Source organism: Dysidea avara, chromosome 1, assembly GCF_963678975.1.
Source record: "Dysidea avara chromosome 1, odDysAvar1.4, whole genome shotgun sequence".
Lineage (NCBI taxonomy): Eukaryota > Metazoa > Porifera > Demospongiae > Dictyoceratida > Dysideidae > Dysidea > Dysidea avara.
Genome location: NC_089272.1, coordinates 15,719,629 through 15,737,001, shown reverse-complemented (window position 1 = coordinate 15,737,001; position 17,373 = coordinate 15,719,629). Strand labels below are relative to the sequence as shown.

The window sequence follows — 17,373 nt, the reverse complement described above, 5'->3', positions numbered from 1 at the left end:
CTCGATCTTGTTGCCTGATTTTGTGCTAGCAATGATTGTGGATGTTCCTTTACGAATTTTTCTGTGATACTACCTGAAAAATATGTGGATTCTAATTAATTATTCTGGAAGATCACCCTATTATTCCAAAATTATTCCTGATTCTTTTTACCACCGATTATTCCAAAAATTATTCCGGCATAATGTACGCATGCCTATTTATAAAGCTTCAAAGTTCAAAAAATGGGTCAAATTTTGTGTGTGAAAAGGTACATTCCATAATTTTTTTTTGTCAGCAACTCCTAGGACAGTGTTGCCAGTATAATACCAGAGCTCAGTAATCAGTAGAAACTCAATAGAAAACTATTAAGTTTACAAAGATTACACTGATAGAAGGCTTGTTGTTAGGGGTGTAATGATTTGCTGGTAATTTTTTTTTAGGATGTTATAGAGCAGTAAACGTGGTATATAACTGACCATAGTTTGGAGCATAATAATAAGTTTGGTGCATTGCTCAAAAGCACAAAAAGTAATTTTAGAAGTGTATTAGGCTCAGACCTCTCAAAGATGACACATATACTTTTCATGTTTTTCTTCCTATTAGTTGGGTGTTACAAATGGAGAATTTGATGTACTAACAAATGGAAGTGATGTTTCCACTCAATTGTCTATGACTGGGTCTAACATTTCTGAATCTACTTATTTCCTTGAGAGAAGTGCAAACAATTCTGTGTTAGTGCAATTTCCTTCAGGATTTGGACTCACTGCAAACTATTCAAATGGAATACTCAGCTTTGTCCTTAGTTTACCTCCATCATTTAACAGCACAGCACAAGGATTGCTGGGAACATTTAATGGCAACATTTCTGATGACCTGATCTTCCGAAATGGAATTTTGTTATCAGTTAACTCATCTGATGCAGAAAAGCATGTATTTGGACAATCATGTATGGCAAGTGTAATAGTAATATTCATCAATAATTGCACTAAACTTTTTCAGGGCAAATCACTGAAGATGAAAGCATTTTCACATATGCTCCTGGTGAAAGTGTATCCACTTTTTCAGATCCTGACCATGTACCACCATTTTTGGATGAAATTAGATCCAGTCTGGAAGGAAACAGTAGTCTTGTTGAAATCTGTGGGAATAATCCACAATGTTTGTTTGATGTAGAACAAACTGGTGATGCAAATGTTGGTATGGATACTCTGCAATTTGAAGAAGAAGCAATGGATCAAGTTGCAACATTAGGTATTAAAAAGATTCTATATAGTATAATTATTATGTCACCTTCCACAGACACCTTTCCACCCAATATAACTGCTCCAGCGGTGTTTATGGCCACAGTTGGCATCAACTCCACATACTCATTTCTGGTTACCGATAGTATAAGTGTTAGTATCATGGTCAATGGGCAATTTGAATTACCTTCAAATGTGCAACTCACTAATATGTCAAATGAAGATTATGTACTTACATGGATCCCATTAGATGTGTCTGAAGAGTTAAACATAACAATTGTGGCTTTAGGATCAAGAAATGTGTCATCGGTATTCAACCCTCGTGTGCAGTTGTGTGGTTGTATGAACAATGGAATCTGTACTGAAGCTGGTGTTTTAAATCTTCAACTGCCTTTTATTGTACTGAACTGTGAATGTCCTCCAGGTAAAAATTACTTATTTGTACTATATCTGGACTATTGTATTATGTCTGTGTATGTAGCTTATGATGGAGGCTTTTGTGAAAATGATGCCGATGGTTGTGCAGTGACATCTTGCCTTGAAGGACAGATATGCACTGACAACCCTGCACCAATGTCTGGTGCAGAGTGCACTTGCCCTGATGGATACATCACCATTGACTCCAAATGTGATGGTATGTAAATTGTATAGGTAGAAGGGTGGGTGACTGTTTCAACACTGTGTGGACATAAATGATAAGTTCTGCATAGTAATCTCAGTGGTGCATTGATCAAAAGCTGTAGGGATCAGTGACAATCATGAGAAGTTCAGATGCGAGCCTAAAGTAAATGTTATTATACAATGGCATACAGCACAAAGAACCATATGCATTTCATTTGCAAAAAAAATCCTAGCAGGCTATGGCCAAAACCTGCAATTGGTTTTGTTTTTGGGAGAGACGGGGGGGCTCATGCCTCTGTGCCCTCCCCTTGCCTTAGATCAGAAAACACTACCGTATAGAAAAAAAATTTGGCAGTAAAAAACTTTTTGGCAAATTTGGTGAATAGCGTTCAAATTGCCAAAGTTTTTTTTGCCAATTATTTTAGATGATCATATAAGTACATTGAGTGACTATGTTGAGGTTGAGTTGACATTGAGATGAAAGTCAGCTTGTACCACCACGCAATAAAGATCGAGCTGACTTTGGAGATCTTCCTAAGAATGTGTCCCACAGTTGTAAGCACTGCTTCAGATAACATTTCCAACTTCCCGTTCGCACATCAGTTCATCGTCTTGCGATGGATTTGGCCAAATATACTTTGATATATGTGATAAAACCTTTGCTACTGGAGTTCACTGTAAAAGTAAATACAGTCACTCTCGGCTGGGCTCTTTGCATCGCAGGAGATAGAGAAGCATACCTTTGCTAGCACGTAGTTAGATCAGTAGCTATTACAAAGTACTGCTAAAACAACAATGCTAGCTACCTATATACTTGCTTTACGCTACTTAACTGATGAGTTGCCTTGTTGGTATCCTTACATACCGTACAGTAAAAAGTTTGGTGGTAAAAACTTCGGCAAATATTATTTCCATCACCAAAGTTTTTTCCACCAATTTTTTCAACAGAGGGGTTTCGTCACACCTTTTCATTGCCAAAGTTTTTTACCATACGGTATGAAATCTTTTCTAAATTGCAAATTTCAGTCCTGAAACATCTTTAGCTTGTGGGGGCTGCACCCCCAGACCCTGCTCCTACTACCTGGTGCACCCCCTTACTGAACTCTAGATCCACCCCTGGATTCTTAGCACATGATGGCTTCTCTATATTTTCCATAATGACTGCAGAGATGCTTAAGTCCTGTAATAATTATTTTCTTTATTTGTAAGGCTGTGTAATAGGCTGAGAATGTAGCATAAGGCCACTTCTTTTTTCAATAATTGATAATTTATAGGAAAGCTTAAAAGTCCTAATTTTATCTTATACTTGTGTATTACATTACTCAGTGCTTATACAGTTTGAAGATTTATTCCATACATCATGTACATGTACACAGACATTGATGAGTGCATGGAAGACATTGACAATTGTACACAACTACAAGAGTGTATAAACACAGCTGGTAGTTTCACCTGTTCCTGCATAGCTGGTTATCAGTTCTCTTCAACATTACTCTGTGAAGGTAACCACTATTATTTTGTCCAATGGTAAAAATGTAGATGCTAAAGTTTGTGTACTTGTGTTCTACAGATATAAATGAATGCACTGTGCAAAGTGATAACTGCCAACAAGATTGTATCAATACCATTGGATCATTTAGTTGTAGCTGTAGAATAGGATTTGTATTGAATCCTGATAATATAACTTGTAATGGTATGTAATAATACTTTCACTAAAATATATTAATAGCGTGTGATATGTTACAGTTACAGATGTATGTTCTACAAGCCATAACTGTACTCAGTTGTGCAGTGCTGCTAGTGGAATGGAAATTTGTAGCTGTCAGCGAGGATTTCTCTTAGAAAATGATAATGTATCATGCATTGGTAATAACTGTGTTATAATTCTCCACATATTGATGCTATTAATTTTGCACAGATGTTAATGAGTGTGATATTGATGGGGCCTGCAGTCAAAACTGTACTAACATTGTTGGCAGTTTTATATGCTCCTGTAATAATGGTTATACATTGGACAGTGATGGCAGGACTTGTAATGGTAAATTGAGATGCTGATTAATAACTTTATACATTACAGCTTATTGGCCTCTAATCTATTATTAGCGTATGTTTTCACTTCAGTGTTATCTTTTGTTTAGATATCAATGAATGCTTAACCCTCCCATGCACACAGAATATGCTGTGTAATAACATTGATGGTAGCTTTGAATGTCTGTGTCCTCCTGGTACAGTAATGAGTGACAATGAATGTTCAGGTAAGCTACAGGAATAGTTTTAAAAATACCATGAAAAACTTATGCAGGCATAAAACCAATGTAATTGTCAGTTTTTAATTTAATGGAGTTTAACTAGGTAAATAAACAAGGTTAATGTTAAGAAATAATTGCGTGTGTATGTAATAATATCACTTACCGATAGCTAATAGTTGATGACTGGGTGGATGCACTATTGTAAATGAATTCCACAATGCCAAACAGGCGAAAGAAGGGTGAGCGTTAATCAGTATGACTAGAAAATGCATGCGCCAGAAAGAGCGTACAGATAGGTAGGGTTTCCAATGTAAAAATTCAACTTCTTCAAAATAATTTGCTAACTGTTGTTACATGTTGGACTAACTCTCACTTGAATATAGATGCAGTGGCAATAAATTCCATTGCTTCCTTGGGATAGAAATCGATCGAAATATCTCCAAAATCCGACATTACAAGCTGTAACTCTCAGAATTCTTGATCCTCTATTGCAATACTGGAGTTCAACCTTCCTCTGCGAGTAAACCTTCACCTAAAAGCATCAGTAGTTTGATTGGCAAAGTAGGTTTCCTGTCACTGCACCAATTGAGCACAATTTTGGGCTCCAAAAACAGGTTTTCGTCTACAGGCACCAAATGATTGACAGCCCTAACTTCCTCACACCACTGACAGTAGTAATCATCCATCGACAAAGAAGTCACATAATTCTGAAGTTTGGTTAAGTTGTGACATCTCAAACCATCTGGGTGAGTGTGATATAGGGAAAAATTTGCCAGTAATCACACATTTACTACATAACTTGCGCACTCAACTGTTTAAAAATGGATATCTCAGTGTAAAACAACTGTATGATCCAAAAGTATAACTAATAGTGAAGTTATCGTCGCTGCAATTCAGCTACAAACGCACTTAGCCTAGTTCAATCAGGTTCATGTGACTAGGCTTGGGTGTGATCAGTAATGATACACTGCCTACATTTATTTGTTTATTGTTACTGGGTAGGCAATATTTGTATTAAGGGATAAAATCACAGTTTTCGTAGCACTGCGTAAGACATCAAGTGTTTAGATGGCAGAAATCACACGAGTTTAATTGTAATTTCCTTAATTGTAATTTCGTATCCATTGAATTCTGGTATTCTGGCAGTGCACTTTTATCCTTTGAAGGTCACTATCTTTTAGTGTTCAGCCACACATAGTCTATTTTTGTCTTGCAGTGTATCCATGGCATCACGTGAACATTTTATGACACATGGCCCAGTGCAAATACAGCTCAAATATCACTTGTAGGTGTCAGGCAGTCGAAACATTCTGTTACATCTCATCTTAATCCAGTGCTCTGATCCAGTGCCATTTCCTCATTTAAATACCAGGAATCATGTGAGAATGATCATGTGACACAAACTGTTGACAACTACATAAATATCCAAAGATTTACAGACTTTTTGGCTCTAATACTGAACATTTTGTGAAAGTTAAACCGCATTGCTTGTAGGTGTGAGATTCAATACCTTGGGCGTGAGAATGTGAGATTGCACTTCTAATAGTGAGAATCATGCCAGAGGCATGACAGTTGAGAGGTATACATCATGGTGTGAGAAATTCTGTCCATGATGGGGAGAAAGAACAATGGAAAAATATGCACACAAATAGGGAGAAAGAAGAACGAAAAAGATGCTTGGCATAAGAGACAACTAGTCTCGTGTGGCCAGACCACTTTTTTCATGTATTGGGTGGAGAAAAAAGGGTCTGGTGCAACTCCAATAGCTGTTTACTTCTAAGTTATCCTAGACACTGAGGACGCTAATGGAAAGTGGTTTTTAGGTGTGTATTTTATTAGTGTTTTTTGCAAAAAAAACATGGGTGATCCCTATTATGAACCCAGTATCATGGTTCATGATAGACACAACAAAATGTATACACTTAATAGTGACTGTATTTATTCTGTCTATATTTTAATGTTGGAACTAATAGTACAAAAAATTTACCTATTAAGCTCTAGCATAAACAGACCACAGGCCCCAATACTGAATGCCATTCAGGTCATTTATAGATTTGAGATCTGTTTTGTCTTGTTATAGTGACTTTTTTGAAATTATTGTTTCAATACTGACTACTAAAGAAAGGGTTAGTATAGGTAGTATTGGAACAAACATTATTTCTGCTGGGAGAGTGCACATTTTTTGAGGACTTACAAATAGAACATACATAGAATGTTCTAGAACAATCCAGAATTTCCATTGGTAGATCCATTGCATGCTTTACTTAAATATTTGGTAATATTATTGTACTATATATTCTGATAGAGTACACATTTTTGAGGACTTCTAATGGAAAATACATAGAATTTTCTAGAGCAATCTAGTACCGCTTTGGTAGATCTACAAAATTATAAATGCTTATTTATAGCTAGAATTTTCAACTATAAAGCATAATTTAAGTGTGGTGAGCAGCCAAGATAGCAGTGGATAATGATGAAGGTGTTAGGTATGGAGGTCTCTGGTTTGAACTGTGGTAAGTTGTTCTTGACATTTTTGAGCATGTTTTACCTGTGGTGACTGCTCTATTAGAGTAGTGAGGAACTGTGCAGAATGGTCAATATAAAAACTATATATGTGACCAGATCTGAGAAAAGGGCTAGGGACCTGTCAATTTTGCCAGCAAAATTTTTGGCAAAATGGGTAGGTAAAAGCAATGAGCAAAATGCTGGCATAATAGGTGAATTTTTGTGAAGTGCTGGTCACTGTAAAGCATTAATACAATACAATACAATACAATAAGTGGACATAAAAATTGCACAAAAGATCGAGATACTCTAATAGAACAGTCAGACGCGCTAAAATATCGACAATGCATAGCTAATTGTTAGCAAGTGACAATCGAGATACTCTAATAAAACAGTCACACATGTTAATCAATATTAGCTAGCTTCTGGCTTACATGTTAGAAGTAATTGCTGATTGAGATACTCTAATAGAACAGTCACTTTAAGGCGAAAGTGTAGCTTTGCAATTGGAAATATTCAATCAGTGCTGAGCAAAATTTATATTTCTTGAGCAAAATATGGAGCATAATAGGTGAAAAATAAAAGAATTGCTGGAAAGAAAAATAGGTGAAAAAAAGCAAAATAGACTGGTCCCTAAAAAGGGCCTTTCCAATAGCATGTACTTGGCAATCCATAACTTGGCTTGTGTATGGTACCTTGGTCACCTTACACCCCTAAAATAGCACTATTCCTGGATGTAATTTTAATACATTACAATGGGTTAAACACGTGATGAGTTATGACTCCTCAAACTTAGAAATTTGGAAGGGCTATATATAAGACCCCTTTTCACAGCTCCGGTCACATGTATGTATGTATGTATGTAAAGTCCTCCTATGTATGTGTATACTCCTACAGTACATGGAAGAACTGCTATGCCGAGTATAGGAGTTTTAAATCAAATTCATCAATTCAGGACTTTTTCTTTAAATGTTATTGTTTGTTTTTGTTGTTGTTTGTTTTGAATTTATTTTACTTTAATTTCTCTCCTTTACATACCCTCCTATGATTTTCCATGTTGTGGTTGTGTGCCCAAGAACACACCACAATCATTTTCTGTATATTCTCATCATCAATGGTGGTCTCTCTCAATCCAATGATTTTGCACTTGTTTGTTCTTTCTTCCTGTCATTATATTCACAGTGTGGGGTGCCGGCTTTCTTGGCTGCACGACACACTACAGTGTGTATTGATCAACATACTCACGGTGTAGCATGACAGCTTTATTGGCTGTGCGACACACTACGGTGTGTATTGATCAACATACTCATGGTGTAGCATGACAGCTTTCTTGGCTGCACAACACACTATGGTGTGTTATGACAAAATGCTATCAATTTAAGCTTTGTTACAATTGCACACAATAACATACAATACATACTACCACACAATCTTACTACATTCAGTTGTATATACGTTGCACAGCTGTTGTATGAATAACAAATGTGGTAATAGCTAGTTAATGGAGAATACCCATTTTACCTGATTCTAGTAACAATTTTAAGTCAGACATAATACAAATCCTGTCATAGCTACGTACTTACATGTACATAGTTTTGTGTTTTTGGTATGTCAGTTTGTCTAATTTTCAGCTGTGAATTGCAGTGAGGGCATGGTATATCAACAGTGTGGTCCAGCATGTCCTAAAACATGTAATGATGATGATAATGTTGACTGTCCTAGTGGATGTGTTGAAGGATGTTTCTGTCCAACTGGAACGGTATTGTCAAATGGACAGTGTATAAATGAAAGTGATTGTGAAGGTAAAGTTAATACTGTACATGCATACATATTGATTATTCTTTGTATGTTGTGTTGTAATAAGTATTAGAAGTGTAATGTTACAAGGTAGACGGATCATATTGCTTAAACAAAGGGATCATCACCTGAAGTGCAAATTTATTTCACAATTCAGGTTATGGTCCTCCTTGTTTACACTGCACTTTATATCCCCACTAGCTTTTGGCATTTATATTTTTTGCTTATGCTTGCTTGTTATTGTATATGATTTTAAAACAAAATTCATCATTGGTGACTTTTTCTATAACACTACATTAAAGGAAGAATGGTGCCAGACATAATTATAAGTGCACACCCCATAATTATATTGATTGCTTATAAACAATGTAGTCATTTCACATAGTTTTTGACACGACGCTATCCTACATATAGAGACCGATGCATGAAACTTTTGACTATTGGAGGTACAGCATTAAAATTACAAGCGGTTTACATTTTATTTCTTAATATACAAACCATTAATGTGCTGCCAATGCTCTGTCAGGAAAAGATTCTGGATGCTAAGAAGGAGAAAGGTAAACCCATGATGCGTACGTCGTACGTACTGCAGTATACCATAAGGCACCTGTCGGGTCTAACAATGAAAAAGTATTACCAAATTTACTGACTGACTGAATGCCTGCCTGACTGACCACACGACTGACGATGCCTCCAGCCAAGTATAACTTGACTATGGATAAGACTATGGGCTTGATTTCTATGCTGTTCAATGTTGCTTCAGTGTCTTTTCGCCAACTGCAGCAGCCACATGACATGGATTATGGACCTGACCTGACTTTGTCCCCTTTACTACTGCATAGGTATTGATCAGCAGTAACCTGTGGCATGGCTTCAGTGCTTTATTTTTCATAGTGTGACTTGATTGAATGCAGAGGCACTTCTTCTACTTTTCATTGTTTGAAATGTAGGAACATAGCTGGAACCGAAGCAAAATGGCTAGTCTTTTTGAGTATCTTGATATGGATATCTGTGCTAACTGCACTCTATAAATTGCTTCATATTGTCTGAACAATTCTCAATATTTTTTATGCCATCGTTAATCCTGAAATCATTCAGAATATAATTCATGCCTCCCTATTATGTATTAATCTGATAAGTAGCTGTTATGCTGAAAGATGTCTATGCTTACTGGAAATTTTTGAGGGACAAGGATTAATTACCTGTGATTATATTTTTGTGAAGCTGTCATCACTCATGAATTCCAACTCTACTGTAAACCATGATTTGTTAAGTAGCAATATTATGTCGTGTAAAAGTTTTTTCTTGTAAGTCACTTTGTGTGTATTTTTGTTTTAAATGATTTCTTCAATCAACACTACCTCTGATAAATGATTATTTACAGGTCCTACTGGTAAGTGGCATATTTTGTGTGCACTGTATATTTATTGATATTCTCATATTTTTATTCATTGCAAGGTGGGCTCCAGGAAGTTTGGTGGCAGGCTTTTCCAAACTTTCTATTGCATGCACACTTAAATCTAGGGGGTTTTGGGCATGCTTTCCCAAGAAGTTGTTTGAAATTATGTATTTTGAGAATAAATGTGGTAACAATTTTCACCAAAAATTGACAGTGCTAAGAATTGATTGATGTAGGCTGCTTCTGCTTGCTTCTGCTGGCATAGCCTCAGGAGCAGGCTAAAGAAGTGGCGTCACGTGAAGTTTGATGCATACAACAGACATGGATGCAAATCTAAGGGCATCCCCAGGAAATATTTCAGGTTTTAAATTTTCTGAGATACGATTTTATAGTGTTGGTAAAGGTAAACTAAGTAACTTTTAAAACTACAACACGTGACTATTCTATTAGGGTTGTTGACTGCTCTATTAAAGTTTATACCTTTGAGAATTAATGAAACCTCAATTTTATTTGCCTGAATATGCTTAACCAGTTTCCGGAAACCTCAGACCCCCTGTATGTTGTACTCTTGCCTTGTACCACATAATAAAAAACTTTAGCATTAAAAAAAAGTGTGGTGAAAACCAACTATTGCAAATTGACAAAAAAAAAAACTTTGGCAAATGGGGCTTTGCCTAAAATATTTTTAGCTACCACATACTTTACCACTAAATGCAATATCCTTGACAGCATCGCTACATGCGAGTGCAAGTCATTAAACAACTCACCAATTAAGGGGAGTGGCAGCCTTTTTGATTGCACATCTTTATCTCTCGCATTGAGCAATGATGACTCACCATAGAAATGACTGCCACACCCTTAATTAGCAAGTCTTTTAATTGTTTGCACTTGTGCATAGTGACATTGCATTCGAGTGGTAGTTACCATACAAGTGTAAGCATCGTTTGCTGGTTCTTGTTATGTTGAGAGCAATATGTTTGGATTTTGTGAGCTTTTGTGGGACAATGAACCTCATGACAATCAAAGGAAACACTTGGAAATACCCATGATAACTGTCATAATACTTTGATACCTATCCTTTCAACATGGCTAATCTGCTCATGTGATCGCTAAAATAATTGATGAACAAAACTTTGGCGATTATAATACTATTTTCCAAAGTTTTTTTTACCATCGCAGTTTATTTTACTATACAGTATTATAAAAGTTGGTCCAAGTTCAGGTAATACATTTTTGAGGAAATATCTCTTAAGGTTATTTTGGTCAATTAGAGGATATTGAATATGATACAGTACAAAATTACCTATGTGCATATAGAAATACCACAGATTTTATGGTCTCCTTGTTGATCAGGGCTACAGATAAAGCAGAAATTTTGAAAATATTATCAGTTTTAAGTGTAGTAATAAGCATGGGAACTATTGTAATTACAACTTGCTGAGCACTAAATTTTCTTACATTGCTATCCAAAATTAGCTACCGATGTTACTGTAGCTCTGTTAAAGATTGCACACATAAATAATTAATTAGTACAGTTTATGTAGTATGTGTACTGTGTGTTGTGTACCTACACAGGAGTTGGAATGGATCCTCATTTTGCTGTGCCTCTCTCCAGTGATCACAACTTGTGCTACAGCTTGCAAGGAATTGCTCATTTTGTGTTCAATTTAATCTCAGATCCTCTTATCAACATAAATGCCTATTTTATTCCTCCAAAAGTTGAAAGTAATTTGAAAGAATATTCAACATTCTTAGGAGATGTTGGAATTATGGTTAAGTCACCTAAATGTCTGAAGAACAATAAGTGTACTACGGAGGACATCATTAAAATAAAAATTTCTGCTGAGGACAACACTGTGCTATTGGGTGCTAGCAAGACAGCAGTTATTGACCAAGCTGTTCATGTTATGGTTGCAAATAACACAACCACAGTACAATTGGGGCGGAGATTTAAAAAGAAAGAGCAGCGTTACCTAATAATCGAAGTCAAGGAATCACATTTGGCCTTTAAGTTTCAGTTTATGAATGGGCATCTTGATATGATCATTTTGGATCTCACTGGAATAAATGACACAGCCCATGGGATTATGGGTAAGTGATAAATCATATAGTATTGCTACTGTATTAAACTCTATTTATAGGTCAGTTTTTGCACAGAGATGTAGCAATTGATTTAGACCACCAATACTTAAAGATTAACAACAGGGTGATGAAATTTGATATCTTACCAGGGTGGGATTTTCTGAATCATGATGATCTATGTTTGCATGTGAAGTCAGAATATGGTTACCAAGCTGAGGGAATCATTGAGGGAATGTACACTGATTACCTTGTGGATTCCCTGTTCTCCACCAAGTTTCAGTACCACCAATTTTCTGGTTAACATGGACCTGACTGTCAACACAGTTTGTTATACTGTAATATTCTATTGTATTGTAAGACACTTTGTATATGCACTGTAGCTATATTGTTTGTATTGTTAGGAATGCATTTTTTAGTTAATGATTGTGTCTACATTAAAAGTGACTAAGAAAGTATTATGAAGTAGTACAACAATTTGCATTGTCTAGTAAATTCTGGTCTGATTATAAAACTATACTGGTAACTTACATATCTAGCTCTTCCTTTCCACACAGCCTATGTTTATGTTGAGTTAAGCTCAACAGCTCAACATGTACAGTCATCACCACATAAGCCATTAATATAAAATTACAATTAAAAAAAATCACCTGGAGAATGCATAGTCATTGCGTGGTCTCCAGGAACTCAATAACAGGAGATGACAATACAGTCCTAGCTATAGGCCCCTAGCACCCATGCGAGTTTATTTAGTTTAAGCATATATATATATATATATATATATACACCCCGTATATAATGTGTACTCTAGATTGCCAGTTATCTGCAAATATACAATATATACATATTATACGAATGTAATAGGAAACTACAATTGCAATCCTCTGATTCCAATTAAAAGGCTACTGACAGTAATTCGCTTGCAGGAGTTGCAGCTATCTAGTTATACTATAAATTTCTGTGATGTATAAGGTATTCAAATGTTCTTGGTTGCTAGTGTGTAATCTTACATTGTAATCCTACACTGTAATGTTGACATAAGAAACTATTTGTGGATGCATATGTGGCGGTGCGTCCTACGTACATTGTTCTATATAAACTGTAGATTTGTAATGTACAAGTCAACTAGGGATCCGCCAATTATACTCATTATTTTACCTATTATGCTATGCTGTACTGCTCAATATTTTTCCTGTTATGCTTAAATTAATGCTCAATGTTTAGGTCACTCCAAGTCATACCTTAGTTTCTGGTCACTCCCTAGTCCAAAGAAGGATGTGGGCGGGCGGATGATCAGAACTTCAGGACTATAGACTCTTACATATACACCAGTATTGTACACTGTGATGACACACTGTTATTTTGCTCAATTTAGCCAATTCAGGGGTGAATCTAGTTGTTGAGTTCATTTCTATTGAGATAGGATGTCTGGGTCACTTTATGCCAGAAACACTTGCTCAAGTGGCTACTGCTTGTTGTGTGTCGAAGAAAACTGTCCAGTCACTGTTTCAGCAGGCTGCTCATATTGTCGGAATTTTCAATTCTAGAGCTTCCCCAGAGTGGGATCTATTGGACCTCTTGACCTGAACTTTGTTACTGTATAGTTAATTTTGTACTGTAGTTAAGTAATGTAAGTCTTGCCAGGGCTCCTGCTTTGATCACTCTTTGGCTGTCAGTGTACGGTAACCCTGAGTCTAGGCCCCTGTTTGTATATTATATATTGTCTTAATAATCAATAAGACGTTTATCATCATCATCAACATGGATACAAACTCTAATGTCTGATAAACAAGTTGTGAAAGCGTGCAGAACCGTAAGTTCCCTAGGGATGGCATTTTAAGCAGAAATCTTTTAGATTCCAATTAGTGCTACGCCCCACGTGAGCATTTATAATCACTATGTCTTATAAACAAGGTGTGAAGAGTGTTTATAATCACCAGATGCCTTATAAACAAGATGTGAAGAACAAAGTCATTAGGGAAGGTGTTTTAAGCATAATTTCAATTTCTCTTTAATTTTTAATAGATTGACCACAAAGGTAAGGTGAATGCAAAAGGCAACAAACCTATAGGGGTTACCACCTACCACCTCTATGTAGTGTGCACCATGGAGCTTGTGTTGTGCCTTCCATTAATCATCATGCACATATGTACCATGGTGCAACAGAATTTTGTATTGGAATGTGGTTTTCCGGTGACTGTATATGAGCTGGGGTTGTTCCACACAATGCACAATATTCAAATTTCATGGATAAGGTGGCCATGAAATACATGAAAATTTCTTGCCTTATGGTAAACATACAACAATGCTATTACAACATGTAACACAACTGTAATCAACATCAAGACATTCCTAAAAATAGTTTAACACCAATGTTGATTTCTTGGATGTCTGCATAACGACACAAGACTACAATAAGTGAAACCTGTAAAAACACTGGACTTTACCTTAAGCACACATGTAACTAACCTGGAACATCGGTCGCAACGCCAAAGACACTTGCTTAGATATCTGGCAACACAATCAGCCTACAAAAATCAACAAGTGGACATTAAAATTAATACAATATGCCTAAAATCTGGATAATGGAAGATATCTTTTATAAGCACGGCATGTAAACTGACAGGGGTATTAGTTTGGTGCTATCATAACAGTACCCCTGATCCAGAAATAATTAACAACCATAATTCCTTAGTACGTACATAGACCAACCTGGACATTCACTACACACTTGATGTCACTATAGTTGATCCATGTACAGTTGACAATTGATAACTATAAAAACAACACACAAGATAATACAATTCCTCTGTATGTAAACTGACCTGAAATTCACTACTTCCTATCTGGTCTCATTAAGTTATGTATGTATCATGCGTACCACATCCAACTGCTACTGCATACTATGACCAGATTACCTGTAAAATCCGACAGGCAGGCATTAAATACAACACACCCAAAATCTATGTCACCTTTTACACAAATGACACATTTGAGCAGTGGCTTTACTACACAGTGTCCTGATTAGACAGGTTTCACTATAAATTTAATTATTTACACAGCATAATTCATAAACAAATACTTCCTGTATTTATTCCGTCTATGTTTTGGTGTTGGAACTAATTTTACCTATGCTCAGACAAAATCAGACCACAAGCCCCTATACCAAATAGCATTGGAGACATTCATAGGTTTGTGGTCCATTTTCTCTTGTTATAGGGACTTTTTTGAATTAGTTGTTTCAATACTGACTAAAGACGGAGTTCATATAGGTAGTATTGGAACACCATCTTTGCTTTTTTAGACCAGTATGCAATGTGAATGAGTATTTGTTTGTACAAGCATCATGTACATTAGTTTACTTCTTCCACATACATTTCCGGGACTTCTAAATTGGCACTAGAGTGACTGTACTGAAAGTTGTTTGGTCTGTACGAGTACACTTTGTTGACAATCCATCCATGAGATAATTCCAAACTGGATAATACTGGTATTTTGTTGCTACTCAAGTTGGTACCATCAGAAGGTTTCAGTATGGTCTCAGTGAATCTGCACAAGTCAGTGCAGACATCTGACAGTCTAAAAACCAATTGCATACACAGGGTTAATCAGTGCAAGACGATGTGGCACTTTACCTTACACTTTCACTGCTTGAAGTTTCTGAGTTTACTAGAGTAGTATATCCCCAGTATATGGAACAATTAATTGTTTGTTGTTTTAGTAGTTTTTCAGTAAACCCGCATTCACTGATGTTTTACTGAGGGTTTAAAACTTAGTAGATCAATTATGTTCCATATACTTAAAGTTACTGACATTTTACTGTCAGTATAACTGGGTACAAATGCAGTATAACAGCTTAACAAATTAGTAAACTAAGAACCTTCAAGTAGTGTTTATTATTATTATTATCATTACCACTTTACAGTGGCCAGCACTGAAGGTCTGACAGCATTACATACTAACCTCATTTTTCTTCACTCCTCCTTTCGTTATTGAACCTCCATTCCTCTTTTTATTACTGAACCTCCACAAAGTGCTGAGTCTTCCCGACTCTTTAATATCCATTCGACTTCCTTAAGTGGTGTATGTATTTTAGTTTCAAAGTACACTTTACCGCTCCGTTGAAATCCAGTTAAAATATGACAAATGCTTATCATGCACACTTCCCTGTCCAGACATGGACTTCCATTAATAATAGGCTGTTGCTATTATTCCATTAGTCACGTGAATAAAAATAAAACTTAGGTCCTTGAACGAAAAAAAAATACAAAATCCTTGATCGGGAATCGAACCCGAGACCTTCACTGTTTGAGCCCAGAGACTTACACATTGTGCTATGTGGCTCCCAGCTACCCAACTCCCTTAGTTTCTACCTTATATGTCTCTGAGTGGAGTAACTTCTATATAATAATAATTATATATTATATTGAAGACAAAGATGAAAAAAAAACTAAAGCTGAACCCAACCCTAACCCTAACGTTAATACTACTTTTTGCATCCCTTAAGTTAAATGCTAGGGGCAACCTACAATACGCATCCCCTAAAGTCAAATACTTGAGGGAAACCTACTAGATGCACTAAAGTTGAATACTCGGGGCATAGCATACAACTTGTGTGGACTGCCGGAACAATAGCCCTGACAAAATACTTTCAGCTGCCAAAACAATAGCAACTTCATGATTAATATAAACCGCATATCACATGTGTTCACCTGAGGTGTTATAGGGACTTTCCAAGAGATATTCCCTAAATAGGTCACGTGATCATTGTCAGTCAGGTGGAACTTGTTCTTAGTTATGGCTCTACAATGCGGTACAACTACTTTATATATTTTAGTATAAGCTGTGCGCTGCTGAAGTTCTTTGTGTTTGTGTGCTGCTGAAGAAATGTTTAATTATTATTCATACTGCCCTCTCAAGACATGGACTGCCATCAATAATAATAATAATATAAATCACGCATCACATGTGTTCACTTTTCACTTGAGGTGTTACTGTACAGGGACTTTCCAAGAGATTTCCCCTAAATAGGTCAAGTGATCATTGTTCGTCAGGTAGAACTTATTTAGTGCATCATGGAGCTTGTGTTGTGGCTTTCATTATGCGCATACCATGGTGCAACAAAGCTTGTAACAGGCTTGAATGTGGTTCATGGTTTGCCTGTGACTGTGTATGAGCTTGTGTTGTGCATGGCTTTCAACTTTTGTAATGGATTGCTTGAATGTGGTTATGGTTTGCCGGTGACTGTGTATATGAGCTAAGGTTGTTCCACACAGCTTGCAAAATATTCAAATTTCATCAATGTCTGCATGATGATACAAGATTAAGTGAGACCTGTAAAAGAACAAGCAGGCACTGAACTTAACCTTAAATTAAATACACATGCAACTAGCCTGGAACATTGGTTGCAACATCAAAGACAGTTACTTGGATATCTGACGACACAATCTAGCAGGCACTAAATTAAAAAGAGAACGTACAAAAAATCAATATTTCTGGCTG

The 17,373-nt window shown here is 36.3% G+C and overlaps 2 protein-coding genes across 2 annotated transcripts in view; both read left to right on the top strand.

The window, feature by feature from the left end:
* The window catches only part of LOC136241690 (mucin-like protein), a 60,521-nt gene extending 52,047 nt beyond the window's left edge, over positions 1 to 8,474 (top strand). The window contains exons 15-25 of the mRNA XM_066032956.1: positions 584 to 926; positions 980 to 1,231; positions 1,280 to 1,645; positions 1,703 to 1,855; positions 3,219 to 3,344; positions 3,413 to 3,535; positions 3,589 to 3,708; positions 3,761 to 3,880; positions 3,981 to 4,097; positions 8,228 to 8,398; positions 8,461 to 8,474. Coding sequence (XP_065889028.1) covers positions 584 to 926; positions 980 to 1,231; positions 1,280 to 1,645; positions 1,703 to 1,855; positions 3,219 to 3,344; positions 3,413 to 3,535; positions 3,589 to 3,708; positions 3,761 to 3,880; positions 3,981 to 4,097; positions 8,228 to 8,398; positions 8,461 to 8,474 — 1,905 coding nt within the window. The remainder of the gene's footprint in view (positions 1 to 583; positions 927 to 979; positions 1,232 to 1,279; positions 1,646 to 1,702; positions 1,856 to 3,218; positions 3,345 to 3,412; positions 3,536 to 3,588; positions 3,709 to 3,760; positions 3,881 to 3,980; positions 4,098 to 8,227; positions 8,399 to 8,460) is intronic.
* A 1,289-nt stretch (positions 8,475 to 9,763) lies between these two features.
* Positions 9,764 to 12,334, top strand: LOC136248727 (inter-alpha-trypsin inhibitor heavy chain H2-like). Its single transcript, XM_066040520.1, has 3 exons — positions 9,764 to 9,786; positions 11,368 to 11,883; positions 11,934 to 12,334. The coding sequence occupies exons 2-3, from the start codon at positions 11,376 to 11,378 to the stop codon at positions 12,173 to 12,175; spliced, it is 750 nt and encodes a 249-aa protein (XP_065896592.1). The 5' UTR covers positions 9,764 to 9,786; positions 11,368 to 11,375; the 3' UTR covers positions 12,176 to 12,334.
* Positions 12,335 to 17,373: the final 5,039 nt, after the last annotated feature.